The sequence below is a fragment of the Vigna unguiculata genome, chromosome 7, assembly GCF_037176805.1.
Source record: "Vigna unguiculata cultivar grain cowpea cultivar isolate G323 ecotype 2 chromosome 7, ASM3717680v1, whole genome shotgun sequence".
In the NCBI taxonomy this organism is placed as follows: domain Eukaryota; kingdom Viridiplantae; phylum Streptophyta; class Magnoliopsida; order Fabales; family Fabaceae; genus Vigna; species Vigna unguiculata.
Genome location: NC_140798.1, coordinates 28,177,569 through 28,199,976, shown reverse-complemented (window position 1 = coordinate 28,199,976; position 22,408 = coordinate 28,177,569). Strand labels below are relative to the sequence as shown.

At 29.2% G+C, this 22,408-nt stretch overlaps 1 protein-coding gene across 2 annotated transcripts; it reads right to left on the bottom strand.

The window, feature by feature from the left end:
- Positions 1–4,888: 4,888 nt before the first annotated feature.
- Positions 4,889–7,287, bottom strand: LOC114192694 (transcription factor bHLH139-like). 2 transcript variants are annotated; one of them, XM_028082479.2, is made up of 8 exons: positions 7,028–7,284; positions 6,536–6,921; positions 6,333–6,413; positions 6,074–6,214; positions 5,913–5,978; positions 5,617–5,682; positions 5,414–5,473; positions 4,889–5,271 (listed from the first exon to the last, which is right to left on the bottom strand). In XM_028082479.2, the coding sequence occupies exons 2-8, from the start codon at positions 6,917–6,919 to the stop codon at positions 5,086–5,088; spliced, it is 984 nt and encodes a 327-aa protein (XP_027938280.2). In that variant the 5' UTR covers positions 6,920–6,921; positions 7,028–7,284; the 3' UTR covers positions 4,889–5,085. The 2 variants fall into 2 exon arrangements, with proteins under 2 accessions (XP_027938280.2, XP_085521320.1); XM_085665194.1 differs by lacking the exon at positions 6,333–6,413 and having other exon boundaries at positions 7,028–7,287.
- Positions 7,288–22,408: the final 15,121 nt, after the last annotated feature.

Sequence of the window (22,408 nt, the reverse complement as noted above, 5' to 3'; positions counted from 1 at the left end):
AAACTTTAAAAATAAATAAATATATATATATATATATATATATATATAGTCATCCTACCTAGTGTATTAAATACTTTGACATGTTAAATGACATTTTAGTCTGATGCTTGAACTTTTCACATCGTTTGACATATTCCAGTTCAAATGTCAATTTCAAACATTGCTTAACAAGTAAAAATGAAAAATTAACATATTAGATTAAGAAATAATATCAAGTTACTTTTAAAGTTTGTAAATAAAAAAAATTATAAAATTTGGAATCCGGATGAATTTCAATATCACGTCTAAGTTGGACTAGAAATATATTTAATCCTAAAATTAAATTTAGAGATGGCATAAAAATGTAAATCATGCTTGTATTTGTCATAGAGATCAAATGGGTTAGTGCCCCATATTCATCTTGCAATCTTGCAATGTTGCATTCATATATATATGGCATAGAAATAATGATGTGAAATGGGACAATGACCTAAGCAAACTCTTATAATTTTATGCATGAAAACGAAGGTTGGCAATGGCAATATAGCTTCAGATTCCCACACGATAGTTACATGGATCAGTGTTCGAATTGATCCATACAAATGAATGAGTATGAAGCGTCATTTCAAATACCCTATTTTATTCTCCAAAATTCAACTTCCATTTCAATCACCTTATATAGTTTGTGAATCCATGATCACATAAATCCTCCTATATTTTGTCCTACACATCATTGAGAGTACTTTCTCCTATCAAAAAACCCTAAAACCGGATTCTCATTCCTTACACCCAAGTGGATTTAGGGTCGAATTATATATATGCACATCTTAATTTAGTTCTAGATATCAATATTCACATAAATCAATCAATAAGGAGGACAAAGTATATATTTTGGGAATAAAAATAATATTTTTAATACTTCAAACGAATATTTATAATATAACAATAACAATAACAATGAAAACACTTCATAACAAACGTAATATTTTGAAGCAACTGTTATTCTCAAACAAAACAAAAATTAAGGGTTCAAAATATCCAAACCCTAAAATTTTCAAGTAATTCCAAGAAATGAGTTAGTTCCGGTGAGAATTGTTTGGTGTGTGTCGTTGTTGATGTTCTTGTCTATTAGTGCGGTACATAATTTAGATATAGTACATATTCCATTCCCAAATTGTCAATATTGAATGTAAGTATATATTCATTGACATTGTCTCCAAATACTGATAAATAAATATTATTTTTCTTTTAATAATTTAATGGTTAAAGAATATAATAGAATTATTTTTTACTTAATTACGTAGATTATATTTAAAATTTTATTTTTTATTTATTTTAAATAGAGTATTCTGGTTTGATATTAATTTATTATATTTTTAAGGACAATAAAAATTACCGAAAGTTTCATTTTATTGTTTGACGGATGAGTTTTGTTTTAAGTTACTTATAAAATTTTAGTAAAACACATTGATCTTAAATCATGTAGGACAAATACATCTCGTCTCGGTCACGTTGACTACTCGAAATCTTTATAGGTCGAGTCTTCTTGATCATATTGGTTATTTCTTATAGGATCAAATATATATCGACCATGTTGATTATTTGGGACAATGACTTGATAGCTTCGTATAATAATTAACATTAACACGTTTAACATTATGACCGTTACAAAAGATTATTTATTGAGCTATGTAGGAATATAAACATTCCTATAGGTAATTAGTGAGAGTCAGGATAAAAAGGTAGCTTAGTCCTAAGTAAAGTGTATCTTAATCTTTTCTACTATCACTAAAGCTATAATTTTTCTATCACTCATGACTTGAACATTAGAGTATTGCAGGTACCTGCCATCCCTCGTGGTTCATTACAACCATATCAAACATGTACGTTCTAATTCGAGGAGTAAGATATATTTCAGCTAGCAGATTAGGAGTAGAGTCATACCTTGCAAGGTAAATCGATTCCATACAAGAACATTTGACGCCCATCATGGGGTCGAAGCATACCTAGAAAGGATGGTCTTGACAAGGAATATGGGAGACCAGAATTCGACGTTTCAAGAAATGCAAGAAGAGGTGTGTCAGGAAATATAGAGACAACTAGAAAAAATAACACATAAGAATGCAAAAGAGATTAATGCTCTGAGAGAAGACAATCAGAGAATGCACGAACAGTTGGAGGAGACATTTCGGCGTGCAAAAACATCTCGACATGCAAAAACATCTCATCAACAACAAACTAAAGAGGAAGGAGACATGACGTGGAGAAAAGGGGTCACAAGCAAATACTATGACCAACCAGACCTTTGGAGGATCAAGGAAGTCGAGACGACATCCCTTTGTAGATGGGATACTAGAGGTAGAAATTCCTCTTAGGTGGAAAGGTCTCACTAGGGACTGGTATAATGGAATCGCGGATCCTGATGAACATGTCGACATATTTATGACACAAATGGGCTTGTACACATCTGACAATGCCATTTTTTGTCGTTTGTTCCCAACATCTCTGAAAGGGTTGACTTTAAATTGGTTGACTCAAATGCCTCTAAAATCTATCAATTTCTTCGAAACGTTCAACACATTTTGGAACATTGTTTTCTACAAGTAAACCTCAACACCTCACCTCCTTAGCTTTAGTAAACATTCGTCAGGAGAAGGGAGAATCCTTACGAGTATTCATGGTGCATTTTAGTAAAGTGACATTAAACATACGACCTGTCTGACGGATGAAAGGAGTTGGCCCAAGCCGACAACCGAGATAGCCAAGCCGATGGACTAACCAGGTCGGGCCAATTGTCGAGACATGCTAAACCAGGTTGGGCCAATGACTAAGACAAGGTAGGTCGGGCCGATGACTGAGATGGCAGGCCTGACCAATGACCAAGACAGACTGAGCCGAAGGTGTAGATAGGTCGAGCCAAAATGATGATCGAGACAGGTCGTGCTGGGCCAATGACCGAGACGGACCAGCCCAGGTCCATAACCAAGACGGGCCAGCTTAGGCTAGCAATCAAGACAGGCCAACCTGGGTAGAGGGTCAAGACAAGCCAGCCTGGGCCAATGGCCGAGACGGACAGGCCGGGGACAACGGCCGAGAGGGGCCAACCCAAGTCGATGACCAGACCAGGCCAACCAATACGGGCCAACCCGGGTCCATAGCCAAGATAGGTCGGCTCGAGCAAACGGTTAAGACGGGTCAACCCAGACCTATGGTCGAGACGGGCCAGCCTAGGCCGACGGTCAACATGAGTCAATGTCCAAGGCCTAAACTGAAAGTTTAACATATATTTTAAAAAATAATATATTTTTCATGTTTAAAAAGAAAGTGTCGTGGCCTAGAGGAATTTTTGTGGAACTTTTACCTATGTGAACTTCTTTAATGAGGACTTTTTTGCCTTATAGATTTTTTTTATCCCAACCTACGTTGGTTAGAGCTTGACCTTGTAACTTGGATTTAATTGACAACTCTAACGATATATGAAAAACTCAAAAAGTTATGAAAAAAAAAATCTTAATAATTATTTTTACTTCTAATTATATTTAATTTTAAGTTTTATTACTTATCAACATTGTGCTCTATATTATAAAAAAAATAAAAAAGTACCTAATTCAATTCTCACCGATTTTTAATATTCTCAGTATATATAAATATATATATATATATATATATATATATATATATATATTTTTTTTTTTTTTTAAATTTTTTTAAAAGAAATGAGCGGGGTGTGTGTGTTTGGGGACGGGCATGGCCACCCCTGCCCGTCTTGTAATCTGCCTCTAACTAAACCAATATATTAACATTCAATGATTTTTACATAATCATCTCAAGAAAAAATATATATAAGAGTAATAATACGTCTTAATATTTTGAATCCCATCAAACCTTTTACAAATTCTTATGAAACCCTACTACAAACACCACATTGATTACATTGGTTAAACATTGACATACACAAATTTATTAAACGAGAATAAGATCACCTAGACATATATTTTTAGAAGAGAAATGAAAAAGAAAAAGTTAAAAGGTGATATTCAAGATAATTATTTAATTAATCATCTTTGAACTTTTAACGTTGTAAAGTAATCGGGAAATTTTGTGTTCCAAAACTATAAAGTTCCCATAAGTATTTAAAAATATTCACAATTTGATTCTATGAAAATAGTATGAGATATTCTTTCATATAACTAACAAGATTAATCCATTAAAATTGAATTGAATTTGATCTATTAAAATGTTACTCGAACTGTAAAAGAATATTTTAAAGGATTCATTTGAATTTTTAATTCATTAAAATTATTCAAAGAAGTGTTTTTAACTTTTTTAATTGATTAAAATTTGTTCTAATAATTTAAATGTGAAAGTTAATTAAATTTACTTTTTAAGTGAAATTAATTAAAATAGTTGTTAATCCACTAAAAAAATCCATCTTAATCTCTAACAAATATATATGCAATGAGTTTCTTCCAATCCTCGGTCAAGGATTACTATCACTTGTAATATTATAATTCCCCTTGTTCCAACAACAAATTAAAAAATTAAATTAAACTATTGAATATTGATTAAAAAAATCTTTACTTTGAATATTATTTTTAAATTTTAGTAATTTTTTATTTCAAAGAAGAAAAATGTATTCTTAATTGTTATTTATTAGCATTATTGCTAGTATAATTACTACTGACACATACTCCTTTACTATTATTATAACAAATACTATTATTAATTGAATAAAGATAAAATGACTGAAGTCTCGAATAAATGTAATGGTCAAAGAAGAAAGAAAAAAATGTATCGGTCATATACAGAGAAAAATTCTTTATAAGTTAAGTTTGTATCCTTGTTATAAGTTAAGTTTTAGGTGTTATAAAATTGAACATAATAGATATCTATGTGGACATGAAAACACTTACCCCGAATCATTAAACATAGAGCTTTTCATACAATAACCAGACTATGCTAAATTCAGTTAGCAGAAATTTTGAGAGTTTGGAAGTCATAGATGTAACTGTAACACAAACAAAGATAATAATCATACTACTGCACCGTCTAGTAGAAATTATCCATAGTGAAAACCCAAATAAATAGAAGAAAGCTTGTATCAGACTAGAGCACTCCCCCAAACATTTGCATAGCCTCACTCAAATCATCAACCAAAGCCATAGGCAGCAGGAAAAGACCCTTGCTCTCTAGTAGCTGACCAGCTGCTGCAGAATGTTCTTCAAGTAATTTCCCCATTATCTCCTCAAGGGGTTCATTCAGAATCTGTTGGTTTATATAATGACCGTAACCCTGCAATATTCAACACATTAGCCTATGCACTCAATCATTTCACACTGATATGACCAATTATTTGATTGCATCACTATTTGGGCAAACACATGAATTCACAGTGATTCTGTGCATTTACTGATATGAACTATAAAGTGTATACCTCATGAAAAACTAGTGGTATACCAGTTGATTCTTCTTGCAATTTACTTCCACTTTGTTCCTGCAAAGAACAATCTCATTAGTTATAGCAGATCATCTATCTAATCCCTAGTTGTTTATTGGAAAACTTCTATTATGCATGTCTCTTATGACATTAAGTGTAACACCACAATAATAATCAGAATAGTAAGAGCTAATAGGTACCTTTATTTGAAGCTGTAAATATTTGACATAGTCAATAATATCGTCCAGTATATACGCTTGACTTCCCTACAAATTAAAATTCAGTTCACCAAGTAAATGTAAGATATGTGACAACGTTTCTTAATGACACTGTCTCGAGTTATTCATAGTTTAAACACTATGAAAGTGTTCATTACCATTTCTGGTGATTCAGTTTGAGTAGGTGATCATAATATCACAGTATTAATGATAAATTGACAACATAGTATACAAACCTACTTTTGATTGACCAATGTTATTCATAAACAACTGATTACCTCTGCTGGATTTGGAAGCAATTCATGTAAGGCTTTGAGATTATCAGCGATACGTTGCCTGCGTTGCTAAATTGAAAACCAAATGTGAGGAACCCAGTTGTATGAAAGAAATGGAACAAGATAAATTGCCATTAGTGTGATCAGTGACATGTTTTACTTACACGGTCAGTGACACGTGCTTTCTCTTTTGAGGAGCTGGATCCTGATTTGGGAAGTGAAGCAGGTGCACCAACCATTACCGTTGGATCATGCAAAGCATTATGCTTATCTCCAAGAGAATCTGTTGTCCATAAAGCTTGACTCTGTCACATAATTAGAGTATAAATCATTTCATTAATCTCAGAATCTTCATAATATTTAACAAATGCGTAGGCACAATTCATGTTATACATGCATTATGCTGGAAAGACATTAACAGACCTCAACACAAAGAAAATTTTGACTACTTTCAGTTTCAACTTTAATCACTTCCTCCCCTTCATCAGCTCTCCAAAACCCCATCTGTTGAAAACCCACATAAAAGAATCAAGGACACAATAAAATCCACTAAGCTATGATACTCGTTTTCACACAAATTTAATCAAGGACACATATATTTGTTTTTTTCTGTTTAAAGAGCTTACCTTCTTAATGTCAAGGTCATTACTTGAAGAACCAATAGGCTTAAAGGCACAGACTTTCCCTGGATCATTGTAAAAGAAGTTTCTGTCTGATCCATTAACCACGTTACCATCACTGATGCTGCCAACAGGTAGATAACTACCCCCCATCATGTAATCAGTGTTTGGCAGATATGTTGAGGATTCTGAAAGATACTTAACATAGTTGTGGGGTGGTTTTGGAAAGCAAGTCCAGTGGCTCTCATTTCTTCCAGATGATGCTGCAATGAAAAATTTTGGGTTGGGAATGAGATGACCCTCAGCTGAGTGAGAAACATCATGGGCTGTTCCCCCAGTGTCGCAGGATGTTAGTTGCACAGTATTCTCTTCATTACTTTGCTCTTCCATTGCTAACATGTTACACAAAAAAGGGAAAAAAATACAATTTTATCATCCGCAAGTAAACATGTTACGGAACTTAAAAAATGGTAAAGGAAAGAACTTTCACACTACTACCAACTAAAAAGGAGCCCGGTGAACGGAAAGGGTAGCAAAGAACGTGTCGATATTGCAATGTTTTCGCAGCTTAAGCGATAATGGTTTCGAATATGTTATCAGAAAATGAAGACAAAGGGAAACACGGTAGGGTTTTTAGTAAGAAAGGGAGCGTGCTCTGTTTCTGCTCTGCTTGTTGATGCTCTGTTATTGCCGGCTAGGTGCGTACGCACGCAATGTGCATTGTGCAGTGCTGCCAATAGTACCGTGATTCTTCTGATGACGGTTGTTACAGTAAATACCAAAAGTACCCCTTAAATATTTATTGAATTGAAATTTCGGATTTCTACAATTTTATGTACCCCTAGAAAAAAAAAATAGATTTAGTGAAGGCTCTTCTCCTTCATTTTATTTTGTTTACAGAAGATAGTTGTCATTCAGAATACTAATGTTTTATGGACAAAAAATGATAAGAAATTTTATTTTAGGTTTAATTAAGTTTCAAAGTTTTTATAAACTTTAATATTTTTAATTGAGTTTTTATTACATTATTTTGTTATATTGTAAATCTTTTTTATTTAATTTTTATGTTAAATGTGTGATTTGTTTCTTCATCTTTTTTTCCTTATCTCTATTTATTAAAAAATATGAGTTATTTTAATAATTATAAAACAATATTATAGTTAATGTAAATGTAAATGTAAATATAAGGTGATTTTTATTGATTTCATTTAATAAGTTAAATTATGAAGTTGTCTTACTCTTCAATAACTTCTATAACTTCTATGTTATCACCTATAATAATTACAAAAATGGTGTACTACTTATAACAATCAAGTGGTCTTCATTTGAATTTCATAAGATATTATCATTAAATGGTGTATGAAACTTTGAGTTTTGAATAAAATCCTGTTATATAAAAATATATTTTTAAATTTCAAAATTTTGAAAATATATTAAAGTGTATAAAGGTAACGTGACATGAAGTTGAGTTTGAGATAATCTTACAAAGATAATGTTAGAAAATTTATATAATGAAATATTTTAGTAATCTATAGATAAGTTAAGAGATATTTTTCATCTTTGCATATATAGATTGAGTTATTATACATTTTTGGGTCATATGAAAATAAAGGATTACCACAAGTGTATGTCTATGTTATTCTATGTATAGTTATATATATATATATATATATATATATATATATATATATATATATATATATATATATATATATATATATATATATATATATATATATATAAGAGTTTTCTTACACATACTTAATACTTAATATTAAAGTTTTGTATATCAATATAGTATTTTTGACATATATGATAGTTTATCGAGACTCTAAGATTTTGTACAAATAGATTATTTACAAGCCATTTTGATAATACATATATTGATGCACTAATAATGTGATCTGAGGGTTCTAAAAAGCTCAAGCCACGAATTAATTTTGGTTAAGATAAGGTGTGTTTGTTTGAGAGGATGCATTTATGGAAGAATAGATGAATTTTAGTTGTTTCTTTTAAGGAATAGAAGGTAAACTGAATGAATTTAAGGGTAAAATTTATGAAAATTTATGAATGATATGATAAATAAAAAAATATTTTAATAGATTAAAATATAAGATTACTATTTTACCTTCACAGTTAAAATTAACATATTATTTAATATTATTACTATTTCTATTATTAAATATTATTATTATTTTTTATTATTTAACATTATTATTATTACTATTATATATTATATTATTATTATTATTATTATTATTATATATACATATATATATATACATATATATATATAGTTATATATTTAAGGGGCAACATAATTTATATTTGACTTTCATCGATTATCTAATTGAATATAGGGAACTAGTTTACTTAACCAATAAATTGTTTGGAAGCAAATATAAGTTAGGATGTTATAGTACCTGAATTTAGGATTAGGGATATTACGATAAAAATTCAATTTAATCCTAGAAATCCTTTCATTTTGGTGAGATATGCATCCCACAAATTCTCTTATTTACTCACTAAAAAATCTTTGAAAACGAACAATTAATAACCTCGTGAATCCGCTCATCACAATTTGTCTGTGCAATGAATCTATCCAAACGAATAGACCCTAAAATCTTGTGTCAATATCAAAACCACAAAAGGATTACCACTTTAACATAATCAAATAAATATATTAAATAAAAGAATCACAAATTTAAAGAAATAAGAGGAGAGTCATATATGACAAACCTTGGCTAAAGAGACTAATTGAAATCTCAAGGGAGAAAAAAACAAGTTACAAATAAAGGATAGAAAAAACATAGAATGATAAAACACTCACACTAAATGTTTTAGTTTAAGGGATATGAAAACAAGGAAAAAAAATAAAAGAAGAGAGGCTTGAATTGTATCTTTAAAATTTTTTGGAACTTTTTACAAACATTGTCTGATCGATGATATTTAAATGATGATTTATATATATATATATATATATATATATATATATATATATATATATATATATAGATATATAGATATATATATCAAGGAATCACTTAATGATAGTTATGTTTAATGAAGTGCATCAAATGAAAAGTTAAGTTTTAACTAATTTACTTGCTTTATAGAAAATTTACGTTAAATATATTTTTCAATATCTTAGTGCAGACATAATGTGTTCAAATTTTTACATCATTCTTAGATGAGTACATGTTATTTTATGCTTCATTTGTCGAGTGACTCTCAAAAGGATTTCAAGCCTCTAGGACAAACACTTTGGTGCTACGAGATTGATAGAAAAAATAAAATAGTTGAGACATATACATTTCATCGGAAAGCAATGTGTCAAAATACACAATGCTATTTATTAATTGATTATCTTAGGACGTTATTTAAATAATATTAAAAATCATGTGATAGTGTATTTGTAACATGACAAAACAGTGGTAATTAGTCTCAATTGTATTATTCACCTCAAAATATGTGGAATATGAAATTCTTCACCTCACACTCTAGACTCTCCTTGCTGACGATCTTGGTGTTGTCTCTGGCTCAACCTCTCACTGCTCCTCTTTGAGCCCATTCCACACTCCTCTACTCCTTTATAGATACCCACCATTCTCCCTCTTCTACTACACTTTGATTTCCTTCACACCATCTCAGCTTGTTCTTCCCTTTTCTTCTCTACTATTTATTCTATCTTCATTGTTCTTGCTTTTTTTATTGTTGCTTTTGGGATTTAGGTTTCAGTGTTAGTTTGATATTTTATGTTTATCATTTTTTTCCCATTTGCCTACTACATGTTTGATGAAATGTTTGAGTCACAAATTGTTGTAGTTGGGAAGAATTGTGAAACCATTTTAATAATAGTTATAATTGCTGCCTTTTCCTCTTTCTCTTTCATCAAAATTTATGGACTTTGTGCACAATGTTTGGCCAAATGCAGACATAATGTGTTCAAATTTTTATATCATTCTTGGATGAATACGTGTTATTTTATGCTTCATTTGGTGAGTGGCTCTCAAAAGGATTTCAATCCTATAGGACAAACATTTTGGTGCTACGAGATTGATAGGAAAAATAAAAATAGTTAAGACATATACACTTCATAAAAAAGCAATGTGTCAAAATACATAATGTTATTTATTAATTGATTATCTTAGGATGTTATTTAAATAATATTAAAAATCACGTGACAATGTATTTGTAACATGACAAAATAGTGGTAATCAGTCTCAACTGTATTCTATAGACATAATGTATCCTGATAGTGATATTTTATGTTTATCATTTTTTCCATTTGCCTAGTACATGTTTGATGAAATGTTCGAGTCACAGATTGTTGTAGTTGGGAAGAATTGTGAAACCATTTTAATATTAGTTATAATTGTTGCCTTTTTCTCTTTCTTTTTCATCAAAATTTGTGAACTTTGTGCATAATGTTTGGCCAAACACAAACATAATGTGTTGAAATTTTTGCATCATTCTTGGATGAATACGTGTTATTTTATGCTTCATTTGGTGACTAGCTCTCAAAAGAATTTCAAGCCTATAGGACAAATACTTTGGTGCTACGAGATTGATAGGAAAAATAAAAGAATAGTTAAGACATATACACTTCATTAGAAAACAATGTGTCAAAATACAAAATACTATTTATTAATTGATTATCTTAGGACATTACTTTAATAATATTAAAAATCATGTAACAATGTATTTGTAACATGAGAAAACAGTGGTAATCAGTCACAACTGTATTCTGTAAAATCCCGGTTGGATATTACTAATTTAAAATAAAATGAATAAAAATGACTATATATATATACGCATTAATTTAAATTACCTTTTCCCAAAACAAGGGAAAATGAAAACCTTTATTAAATCTATATTAAATTAAAATCCACAAAATTTAAATATCACTACAAGTTCCAAGTCTGATAAACGTAAATTTTTGCAAAATATCTTAAATCCATAAATAATAAAAACTCGATAAAAGCTTTTCCCAGCTAGCCCTCTCACCGATGTTATGCCTCACCAGCACCACCTGCAACATCATCTACTCCCGTGTAACGCATTACACGATCATCGCCAAATACAAGCAAATAGGGTGAGCTAACAGTATCAAATTATATATACAATTCAAATATATATATATATATATATATATATATATATATATATATATATATATATATATATATATGCATACACTCATCAAAGGAACTTTATCCTTTAATTCCATAACACACGACCACCATCATGTTATCCATGTTCTACGTCTTTAGATGATAACCTCAAGATACCTTTTGCTGCCTCCACCTACAAGCCACAACTTGTAGAACACGTGCGGGAAACCTGCTACGGACCACACTCTGTAACGCCAAGTGGAGTTCCCAATACGAACCATAGCTCATAATTGTCCCAAGACTACCAAACTCGTCGGCTAACGTCGAAGAGGGCAATCTTCTTGGACCCATCTGTATGAGTCACAACTCGCACATTCACACCGACAACACTCACCAATTTGAGCCACAACTCAAGGAATGCTCGTGTCCAACCGCCATCCTGAGCCACAACTCAAGGGATGTCATTCCGAGTCACAACTCAAGGAATGTCACGTGTTTACCCTCTATCCCAAGCCACCACTCAAGGGATACCATTCTGAGCTATAACTCAAGAAATGTCATCCTTAAGGTATCACCCAAATCCTCGTAGACTACGCACCTCCAAAGAAATCAGTCACAAGTCGTGTAAAACTCTAAGTCTCATTATGCACCTGAAACTACTATTCCAAGCACACCATACAAATGCTTGACCATGGACCCAAGATATATCATGCTTCCACAAACCTGTTCGCTCGTGGTCCAACCTCTACGAACCTCCCCGCTCGTAGACCAACTATATGGACCTCCTCGCCCGTAGTCCAACACGTGTGATCCATCCAGCTAATAACCTCCCCGCTCGTAGCAACCCCTCAAGTGTGAGCATGGAACATATGAACCTCCCCGCTCGTATCCTCATACGAAAGCATCATTAATATGAACCTCTTCGCTCATATTAATCTCGCGTTCATCACCAATTATGAACCTACCCGCTCATGACACTATCAAGCATCTCCTGGTCCAAGTCCAACATCACAAACACACAAAATGCAAGCCAAAAGAATACATTGCCCACTGCGCTATTGCTTGGCGCTGCCTAAGCGCCACCAGGCGACATTCCAACGTAGACCGCGTGGTGTTATGTTTCTTCCAGAGCTTACTTGCACCCACTATCACCTAGCAGCTTACCCCATGCTGCCAGGCGCCACACTAGTAGCGTCAATGCTACTGGTTTTTGGCACTCCAAAACAGGTTCTAACGAACCTACTCACCCCACACGCAATCCAGAACACCACAATATGTTGATACATATACCAAAACTCAACGCACATTCCACAAGTCATAAGAATCAAACACATATATTTTTACACAAGGATTCATGCATTTATACCCTGCCAATACTTGATTTAATGCGAACCATTCATGTTATAAGGAACTCAAAATCAGAACCCAATATACACCTAACTCATGAACTTCAGAAAATAACTCAAACATTAGTTGTAACATTCTTTTGAATCCCGCATACAAACCCAAATTTAACCTTGTCACATGGCAATAATTTCATACATACGAATCTCACAATAGCAATCTATTCATTTCACAATAATTTCCCATGCATTATGCCAAACCCACAATTTATCATCCCTACATGATCATGCACTTTAAAGACTTCCAAACCAGCAATCATGCATAACATATATCTCTAGCTACAGATTTCCAAATAAAATCTCCACCGTTCAAAGTAAAGAACATCATGTTATGGATCACCTGTCAAAATTTCACTTAAATCAGATAGTTAACGAATCAAGAAACATAGTTTTACGAAAACTGCGCAGACTAGAAAAATCTGTGGCGCCCAGCACCCAAATGTCAGGGACCTGGTGCCTAGCGGTACAAAACCAACGCTCGGCGATACCTGCTCCGGGAAAACATAAAAAACAGCATTTTTCATGAACAGAACACCAACACACACCGCTTGGCGGTAACTCTTCACCGCCAGACGATTCTTAATAGAAACCCAAAAATTGAGTTATTTTAACATGAGTTGCCTAACGACTTTGAAGGCCCGCTATACGGTTTCTGCCAACTCTCTATTTTCAATGCTAGTTGTGTGCTTGTACAAAAAGGACACTCTATCTCTCTAATCTCCCTATTACCCTCACTTTACACCAGCTAGGGTTTTCTGGCCTAAGTATTGCACAACCATTCAACCAATTCATGTTTCATGACAATTCTTATAAATCTAGGATTGTATTATCACTCATCATGATAAATCATTATATCAAAACAATACATAAATTAAAATACACTCAATTTGGCATACACAAAACTTGAAACCAAGTCCTCTTAACATAAACAAGTACTCTCAACCATTTGAGCTAGAACTATTCCACGTTATAAAAGTCAGCATTAATTGCCATAAAGTCTCCTGCTACCTGCATTTATTAATTAATTAATTATTTAATTAATTAAATTTCTCGGGTCTTACATATTCTATGGATGATACACCCTCTTTGTTGGGAGCTCCCTCCACTGTTATTGACCCTTTGTGGTATCCTGATAGTGATGCCATACATCACATCACACATGGTTCCAATAACCTTACAACCAAAACTATTTACAATGGCAATGAATTTGTCAAGTTAGGCAATGGTACAAGTATTAACATTTCTCATATTGGCTCACATGTTTATAAATATCCTTATACAAATGCCAAAATGGTTTTGAAATCTTTTAGATGTTCCTTCCATTTTAAAGAATTTAATTAGTGTTTCTAAGTGTGCAAGAGATAACAAGTGTTTCTTTTGTGATAAATGTCAATTTTTTAAGTCGATTGAATAATTATTCCTATTACTAATATTCTTAGCTGATTTACAATATTCCTCTTTTGTGATAACACAGACTATTCCTAAAATGACAAATCAAATTGTAAGCTATTTTATGATATATGTTCTAAGCAAAAACTACATCAACTACCTTTTAATAGGTTTGATACTATGTATGATAGTCCTTGTTGGTTTATATTAGATATATGTGGTCCTTCACCCATGGCTAGTTCAAATGGCTCTAGATACTATATCATTTTTTCCTCTGCTTTTCCTCTACTTTAGCTCATACCAAACACAGTCATCCAAATTTATGGAATATTCAGTAGCGATTTTGTTGTTTAATTAATATTTCTTAAAATGTTCCCATCTACATTCACTCAACCCAGCTTCCAGATTGGTCACATCACAAGGGAGGCTTGGAGATTTCTTTCTTCTTTTTGTCTTACTAATCAAATTGACCTTTTTTGTTTTACCAAGTATGATTTCTTATGATCAATGTGACTTGTTACTGCTTATGTAAGTACTCTTTTACATGCAATCATGTAGCAATTTTTTTTTATATGCCATTATATCTTTGAGTAGGCAGTGAGTTACAGTCTAATTCCTTTGTATGGAATTGTAGTTGTGTTATTATTAACTTCTTTTTTTTCAAGTCGAATAAGGAGGCTAGACATTTTCGATTCAAAGAAATTCCAAATTGGGATGATATAGTGGATTTATGTGCTAATGATAGAGTTACTGATCATGGAGTTGAAATTGCTATAGATGTTGATGAAGTCATGAGTAGAGAGGTAAATGAAGTAAATTTTGTGGATTTGGAGGACTTGAATGCTACTATAAATTTGGAAGAACCAAACTCTAACTTAAAAAGAAAAGCACAATCTTCAAGTTCTACTAGTACACAATCTCAAAGGAGAAAGATTAAGGAAAAAGAGTTAATGGTTGCTTCAATGAAATATGTGGTTGAGTTTTTTAAGCGGTTGACACATGTATACAGTGATAAGGTTGATGAAAATAAAATCAAAGAAGTACTAGATGAGGTGTGTTTAATGTCAAATCTTACTAAGAAATAATGGGCTAAAGTTGTTAAATGATTAGTTAACATGCCAAAATAATTAACTATTGTGAAAGCCCTTCCAATTGAGCAGAAGGAAGATTATGTTTTAGTACATATTTCTACAACATAAATCATGGTATGTAATATATATTTTCTTGTGTTTGATTAATTTCATGGTATTTGGTTAAGTCTTCTGCATATTTGCATTAATTGTATAACACTATGATTGATAAATTTTGTTGCAGTTTTGTAGGTCAAGTAGATGTTGAAGAGGGCTGAAACTAGGGATGACAACGGGGCGGGGCAAAGATAGATTTCATAATCTCATAACCATCCCCGTAGAAAAAATTCATCTTCATCCCCATACCCAAATCCAATGGGTATCAAACTTTTGTCCCATCCCCATCCCATCGGGTAACGGGTATAATCCCGTACCCATACATGTACTTGTTTTCTTACTACTTCAATATTAATTTTAATTATTTTTATAAAATAATAAAAAATTACGATAAAGAAAACATAATATTATTAAATATTCAATATTAGGGGGATGATTGTTTATTCGATATCAAATATTTTGAAATAAATTATAATTTTTTACATTTTAGATTAGAATACCAAATAAAATTTCATGAGAACTAAAACATTTATTAAATTTGCAAACATTAATGAAACCTAAATGATAAAATTTAAAAATATTTTTAAGAAAATATAAAAGGAAAACAAATATTCAAATTAAAATATATTTTAAACGTTTGTTTACTTCAATTTTTTAAATTCTAATGAATCTTTTTTATAAACACTAATAAAAGTTATAATACATCACTTGATCAAAATAATGTCGCAAAGAACAAATAATAAACATAATAATAAAATTTTGACATAGATCTTATATCTTTTGTACTCCAATATATGTTGGATGGTGATAAAAAAATATTTATGCCAATTATATTAAATTTTTATATTGTAGTAAATAAAAATTATTTATACAATTATATTGAAAAAATTACAATATGATTGATAATGAGTTAGAAAATAAAAAAAAATTAAATAAAATATATCGAAATAGTATTCTACATGATGAAAATAAACAACAAATAAAAATATTAAAAATTTAACAAATGTGTGTCTTAGAAACAATCATTCACAACAAACCAAATAATTAGGAGAAATAAAAAATAGAAAGTATATATATATACATATATATGGTTACTTAATTAATTGTTAATATTTTAATAATTTAAATGGAGATGGAGATATTGCAGGGATGAGTATTATGGTAGGGATATGTACATCCTCATACCTAATTGAAAAAGTCGGGATTTCCCGTACCCATATTCATACCCAGTCAATGCGGGGATTCCCGTCAAAACGAGAATGGGTTCAGGCAATACCCATGGGGACGAGTTTATTTGTCACCTTTATCTGAAATAGGATGTTGAAGAGAACTGAAATAAGGTGTTTAAAGACTTGCTAGTTGGATGTGAAAAAATTATAAAAAAAAAACATATTAAATAAGAAAACACTTGTTTTAACAAGTTATTTAGTTTTCTTTTTTAGTGGTAAAATGATTGACATCATAACTTTGGATAATGAGTTTGATTAATTGTGATATCTATTTCAGGATTTATTTTATATTTGTGAGTTAATTATATCACATTAATGATATTGTGTTTTCATGTTATATATTGAGCTTGTGATTTTTATAATGAATTATATTATTGTTGGTAAAGGAGGTAATTAGTAATTAATATTATTTTTCTTTGATAGAGTGAATCAATATTGATATAAAAGTATATTATTGTTGATCCAAGATTTTTAATATTAATTAATATTAGAAAGTTGATTAATATTTTTAAATTAAATTATTAAATATTATTTACATATTGTAAGTTCACTAATATTTTTAAATTTAATTTAAAAATTTTATATATTAAAATAAATACAGTTAAAATAAAATTGTATCTCATAAAATATTCCAATTACTCTATTACAAAAATTTCAAATACTATATATTTCAATTTCTTAAAATTATTAAAATGCTTCGTTCAAATACCAACACAGATAAGTTTTAGTACAAAAAGAGTTTTTTTTCCCCGAATGGTGCAATTTCAATCATTATTTCCTAAATTGGTGCACTTTTTGTTTAAATTTCCGGCAGAGGTAAGTCGTGTGATAATGGCACAACTTTGTCCTAAAGAAATCGTGCGAAAATGAGACGATTTTAATTAAGTTGTGTTGAAGTCGTACCAAATCGCAAAGACTGTAATATGTTTGATAGGAGTCGTCAGAGGCAAAAACGACTTCACTTAAATTAATTACGAGAATAATCAAAGTCGTGCCTCAATGATATGACTTCATTGAACCAAAGTCTCGCCATAATGAGACAATTTCATTAACAAGGAAAGTATTGTCATAATGACACAACTTCAGTGTAGTGGGCTATAAGGAAAGTCTTGCCATAATGGCACGATTTCAGTATATTGGGCTATAAAGAAAGTCTTGCCATAATGGTACGACTTCATTGCTAATATAGAAAACAAATACAGTACTTACGTAAAACAAAAGTGAATAAAGAAAATAAAAAGAAAAGTTAAAAAAAAGAAAAAATGATTTGGTTATGATAATATTAAATTGAATAAAGAAGTTAAATTTTTTATTATATATATATATATATATATATATATATATAAATTATACAAGATATACAATGGTAAAGAAAAGAAAAAGAAAAGAGTTTTTTAATAACAAATATATGAGATCCAATAATTTTTTGGTTGATATATATTAAAATAAAAGTGAACAACAAAGTCGGCAAACCGAAGTTACGAGAGTTACATAAAATAAAATTTCACTATTTATTTGGGCGGTTGCTTCTATTGTGACCAATACTTCTGCAAAAAGAACATTTCTTTGGTTTATTTGGCAGTGACTAGTCCATTTCGTTGTGGATACGAGTTATAGTTCGTCTTCCTGGTTTGTCGTGTCGTATGTGAGGGTCAGACATTAAATTTGGACTAGTATAAGTAGACCAATAATCTTCATTTTGAACAGACTGAAATTGCACCTCATGAAACCAACATCATTATGAAATTTTTAAATACTTATATGCATTATTATTTAACTAATTAATATCACTAAAAAAATATTTAATTTTTATTTAGCCAAAGTCGTCCCAATATGGTACAACTTCTTCATTATCAATATAATACTAAAGTCTCTCTAATATGGTACGACTTATTTATTAACAATTTAATATTGAAGTCTTCCCATATTGGCACGACTTTGCTTAGAAACTTAGTTAAAGTCATCTCAATTTGACACGACTTCTCAACAACAAAGAAGTCTCTCTATGTTGGTACGACTTTAACTCATTTTAATTGAAATCCACTTATGTTGGCACAACTTTTTTATTATAAAATTGTGCCATTTTGGCACAACTTATTTTTCGCTGGAATTTAAAAAATTTCTGCACAACTTTAATAATTGCTAAACTAAAATACACCATTGTGTGAAAAAAAAAAAATTGAAAACAAATCATTCTTTACACCTTAAACAGTTAAAATAAATAAATGGAGATAATTACTTTTCGGCTTTTTTTGTCATTTCAGTCCTTTTTGTCGTGTAGTACCCTTTTTGTTTATCAAAAGAAAGTGGGTGATCCATTTTGTAATAGAAGAAATATTAATTACCCAGACAACTTACTTAAAATTATATCTTACTTAAAATTATATAAATGACGTTTCTTTTATACAATTTCCGACTATTTATTTTAAAATATCATTATTTCCAATAAGTTTGAGTCTTTTTGAAATGTAGTGTTTCACATATTTATTTTATATAATTTAGAATGTTAATTTAATAATTCTTTTCTATTATGAATTGTGTTTGAGATATGTATTTTAAAACATCCTAGAAAGATACTTTTGTTGATCAATTATATTACTGTTAAAATAATATGATGAGTTAAGGAAAGGTGAATTAATAAAGAAATAAAAAAAGAACATATATCAAGAAAACAAATACACAACTCAATTCAAGACCAACCCTCCAACATTTTTTAATATGAAGATTTTGCAAATTTTATTTACTAAAATATTATTTCAGTTATGTTGTGTTTGTTTATAAAGATATAAAGTTCATGGAAATGAATTAGAAATGAAAGTGTGAAAAATATATTAGAAACACCAAAAATAATATAGGTTTTAATTAACAAATTTTCTTCAATAAAATGAATAATTTATCAAGACAATTTACATCCAATTATTTAACTAAATAACAATGAAATATTTATAACAATTTATTAGGCGAAAATGGATGAGAACTATGTTGGTTACATACAGATTATAAACATTGATAATGTATTTAATAATTATACCATTAATTCTAATAAATAAATATTTTATAAAATAAAAATATTTAACCCACATAATTAATTAAGCTTTTTCATCTTATTAATTATACCATAAATATTTTATATTATAACTAAATATAAATATATATTCTTTATAATACATTAAAATAGAAAGTATTAGAACAATAAATAAAATAAATAAAATTAAATATTTTATTAATATAAATTTTATATTATGGAAAATAATAATTAAAATGAAAAAATAGATTAATAGATTAAATTAAATAATTAATTAATTAAATATTTTATTTAATAGTAACTTTTATACGATGATAAAACATATAATTAAAATAAATTCATATATTAAAATAAAAAAATACCTAATTTAAATTTTATATTCTTTAAACTAATGTATTTTTATATATTCTTATTTTGAAATATAAATTTTTCATTTATTTAATTTATTTTAAGCCTCGTTTATATTTTCAAAAATATACTTCTTTGTATCAAATTATTTAAAAAAAATTATTTAACAAAATATTTTTTAAAGATATTACTATAAAAAATTATTTATTATATCAATAAAATTAATTATATTTTTTTCAATTTTATACTATTTTTTTAAGTCAAACAATTTGTTTTGATTAAAGTAAGAGTGCAATTTTTGTTTTTCAAAGCAGTTTAAAAAGATTAAGTTATAATAAAAAAATTCAAATGAAAAATGAGAATTATAGATTTGTAAGACATAACAGAAGTATACAGTATTTTCGCTTTTACAAAATAATTGTTGATTATCGATATTGCTAATATATGTAATATTGTAAAATAATTGATTTAATATTTCAGAAGAATTTTGGAAAATATTATTAAATAAAATAATTGATAATTTTGAAACACTCCTATTAAACTTTTTTATTATATACTAGCGTAATACATGCGCTATCGTGCCTGTGTATGATTTTTTAAATATGCGTGATATTATAATATTATTAAGTTAATATATAAATTAAAATTATATTTATTAAAAATAAAGTAAAATATATCAGAACAGATAAAATAATAATCATTGATAAATAAAGAAGAAGAGAAGAAGCAATAACATCGGATTTTATAAAAAGTTTGTAAAAATAACAGTCAATTTTTTAAAATTTAATAAATTATTATATTTAAAGGGTAAAATTAATATTTTGAAAAATGGACACAAAAAAGAGAATCTCCTTTATATATTGTTATAGATTTTTAAAAATTTAATAAATTATTATATTTAAATGGTAAAATCGATATTTTGAAAAATTGACACAAGAAGAATCCCCTTAATATATTATTATAGATTAACTATTTTAAAATATATTATGAAAATAGGAAAATTTAAAACCTTCTTAAATGTTTTTTTTTTAGAAACTTGTTCCGGAATATACACACTTGAAATTTGTATTCTCTATTACACTTTTCATTATATCCTTTAGTTTTCAAAATACATTGATTTTAATATTTAAAAATTTATTATAAACTGTTTCGATACATAATATTTCATCTTTCTACCACTTGAAATTATTTTCTATCGCTGACGTTAACCAAGGTATTTCTTTATATTTATATATACATTTCATAAATATGAAAATGACTAATTTGTTCTTTTAGTTTAAAGTTTTTTTTTTTTTCAGATTTGTAATCTGGAAATGTTTAGATTATGCAAATCAGAATTAAAAATATTTTTTTATTTTACAATTCGGAATTAGTGATTGTATAAGAATTTTTTTTATAGATTATGTAATTTAGAGAGTATTTTTGACTTTCAGATTAAATAATTTGAAAGTTATTTTTCTTAAAAATTGTTTTAAATTGTATGAAAAGTATTCTTAATTTTAGTAATTATTTTTAACTTATAAATTACATAATCTAAATATTTTGTTTTGTATGAAAAAGGTTTCGGATAACATGATTTGAAAATATTTTTTCACAAAAGAAAATTTTTAGATTGTGTAATCCTAATTCCTAAATTCTGGATTGTATAAAAAGAATTCAAAAGTCACTTTCAAACAAGGAGTGAAAGAGCCACCACAAAATGCAATATGTTATCTTCTTCTAAGTGAAAAAAAAAATGGGAGATAAATAATATAGGATTAGAAAAAAGATGAAAAGAGACCAGAAAAAAAAGATGATAAAATATTACGACCTTTTTTTTTCTTTTAGATACCCCATACCCATAGAAGTTCATGAAGAAACCATTAGAGTGCATGAGGAAATACCCCCAATGACCAAAATTAACTTTTACTTACTAATAAAACTAAAAGATTACAACTTAAAACGAATACATGATATGTTTTGTTTTGTTGATTTGAAACATGTGGGTTAATGTATCAGTAGAGTAAATTCTTGAACACATTATACGGAATTTTAAAAGATTTTTATCATTACATTAAACTATGACGGAGGTGTATGACGAAAATACAGGGTGCAACAAGGAAGGTACTGACCCAAAATCTAGCCCAATTATATTGATGAGATGTCTAATCCGGTCCATTACTTGCAGTCCAAGGACACCGCCAT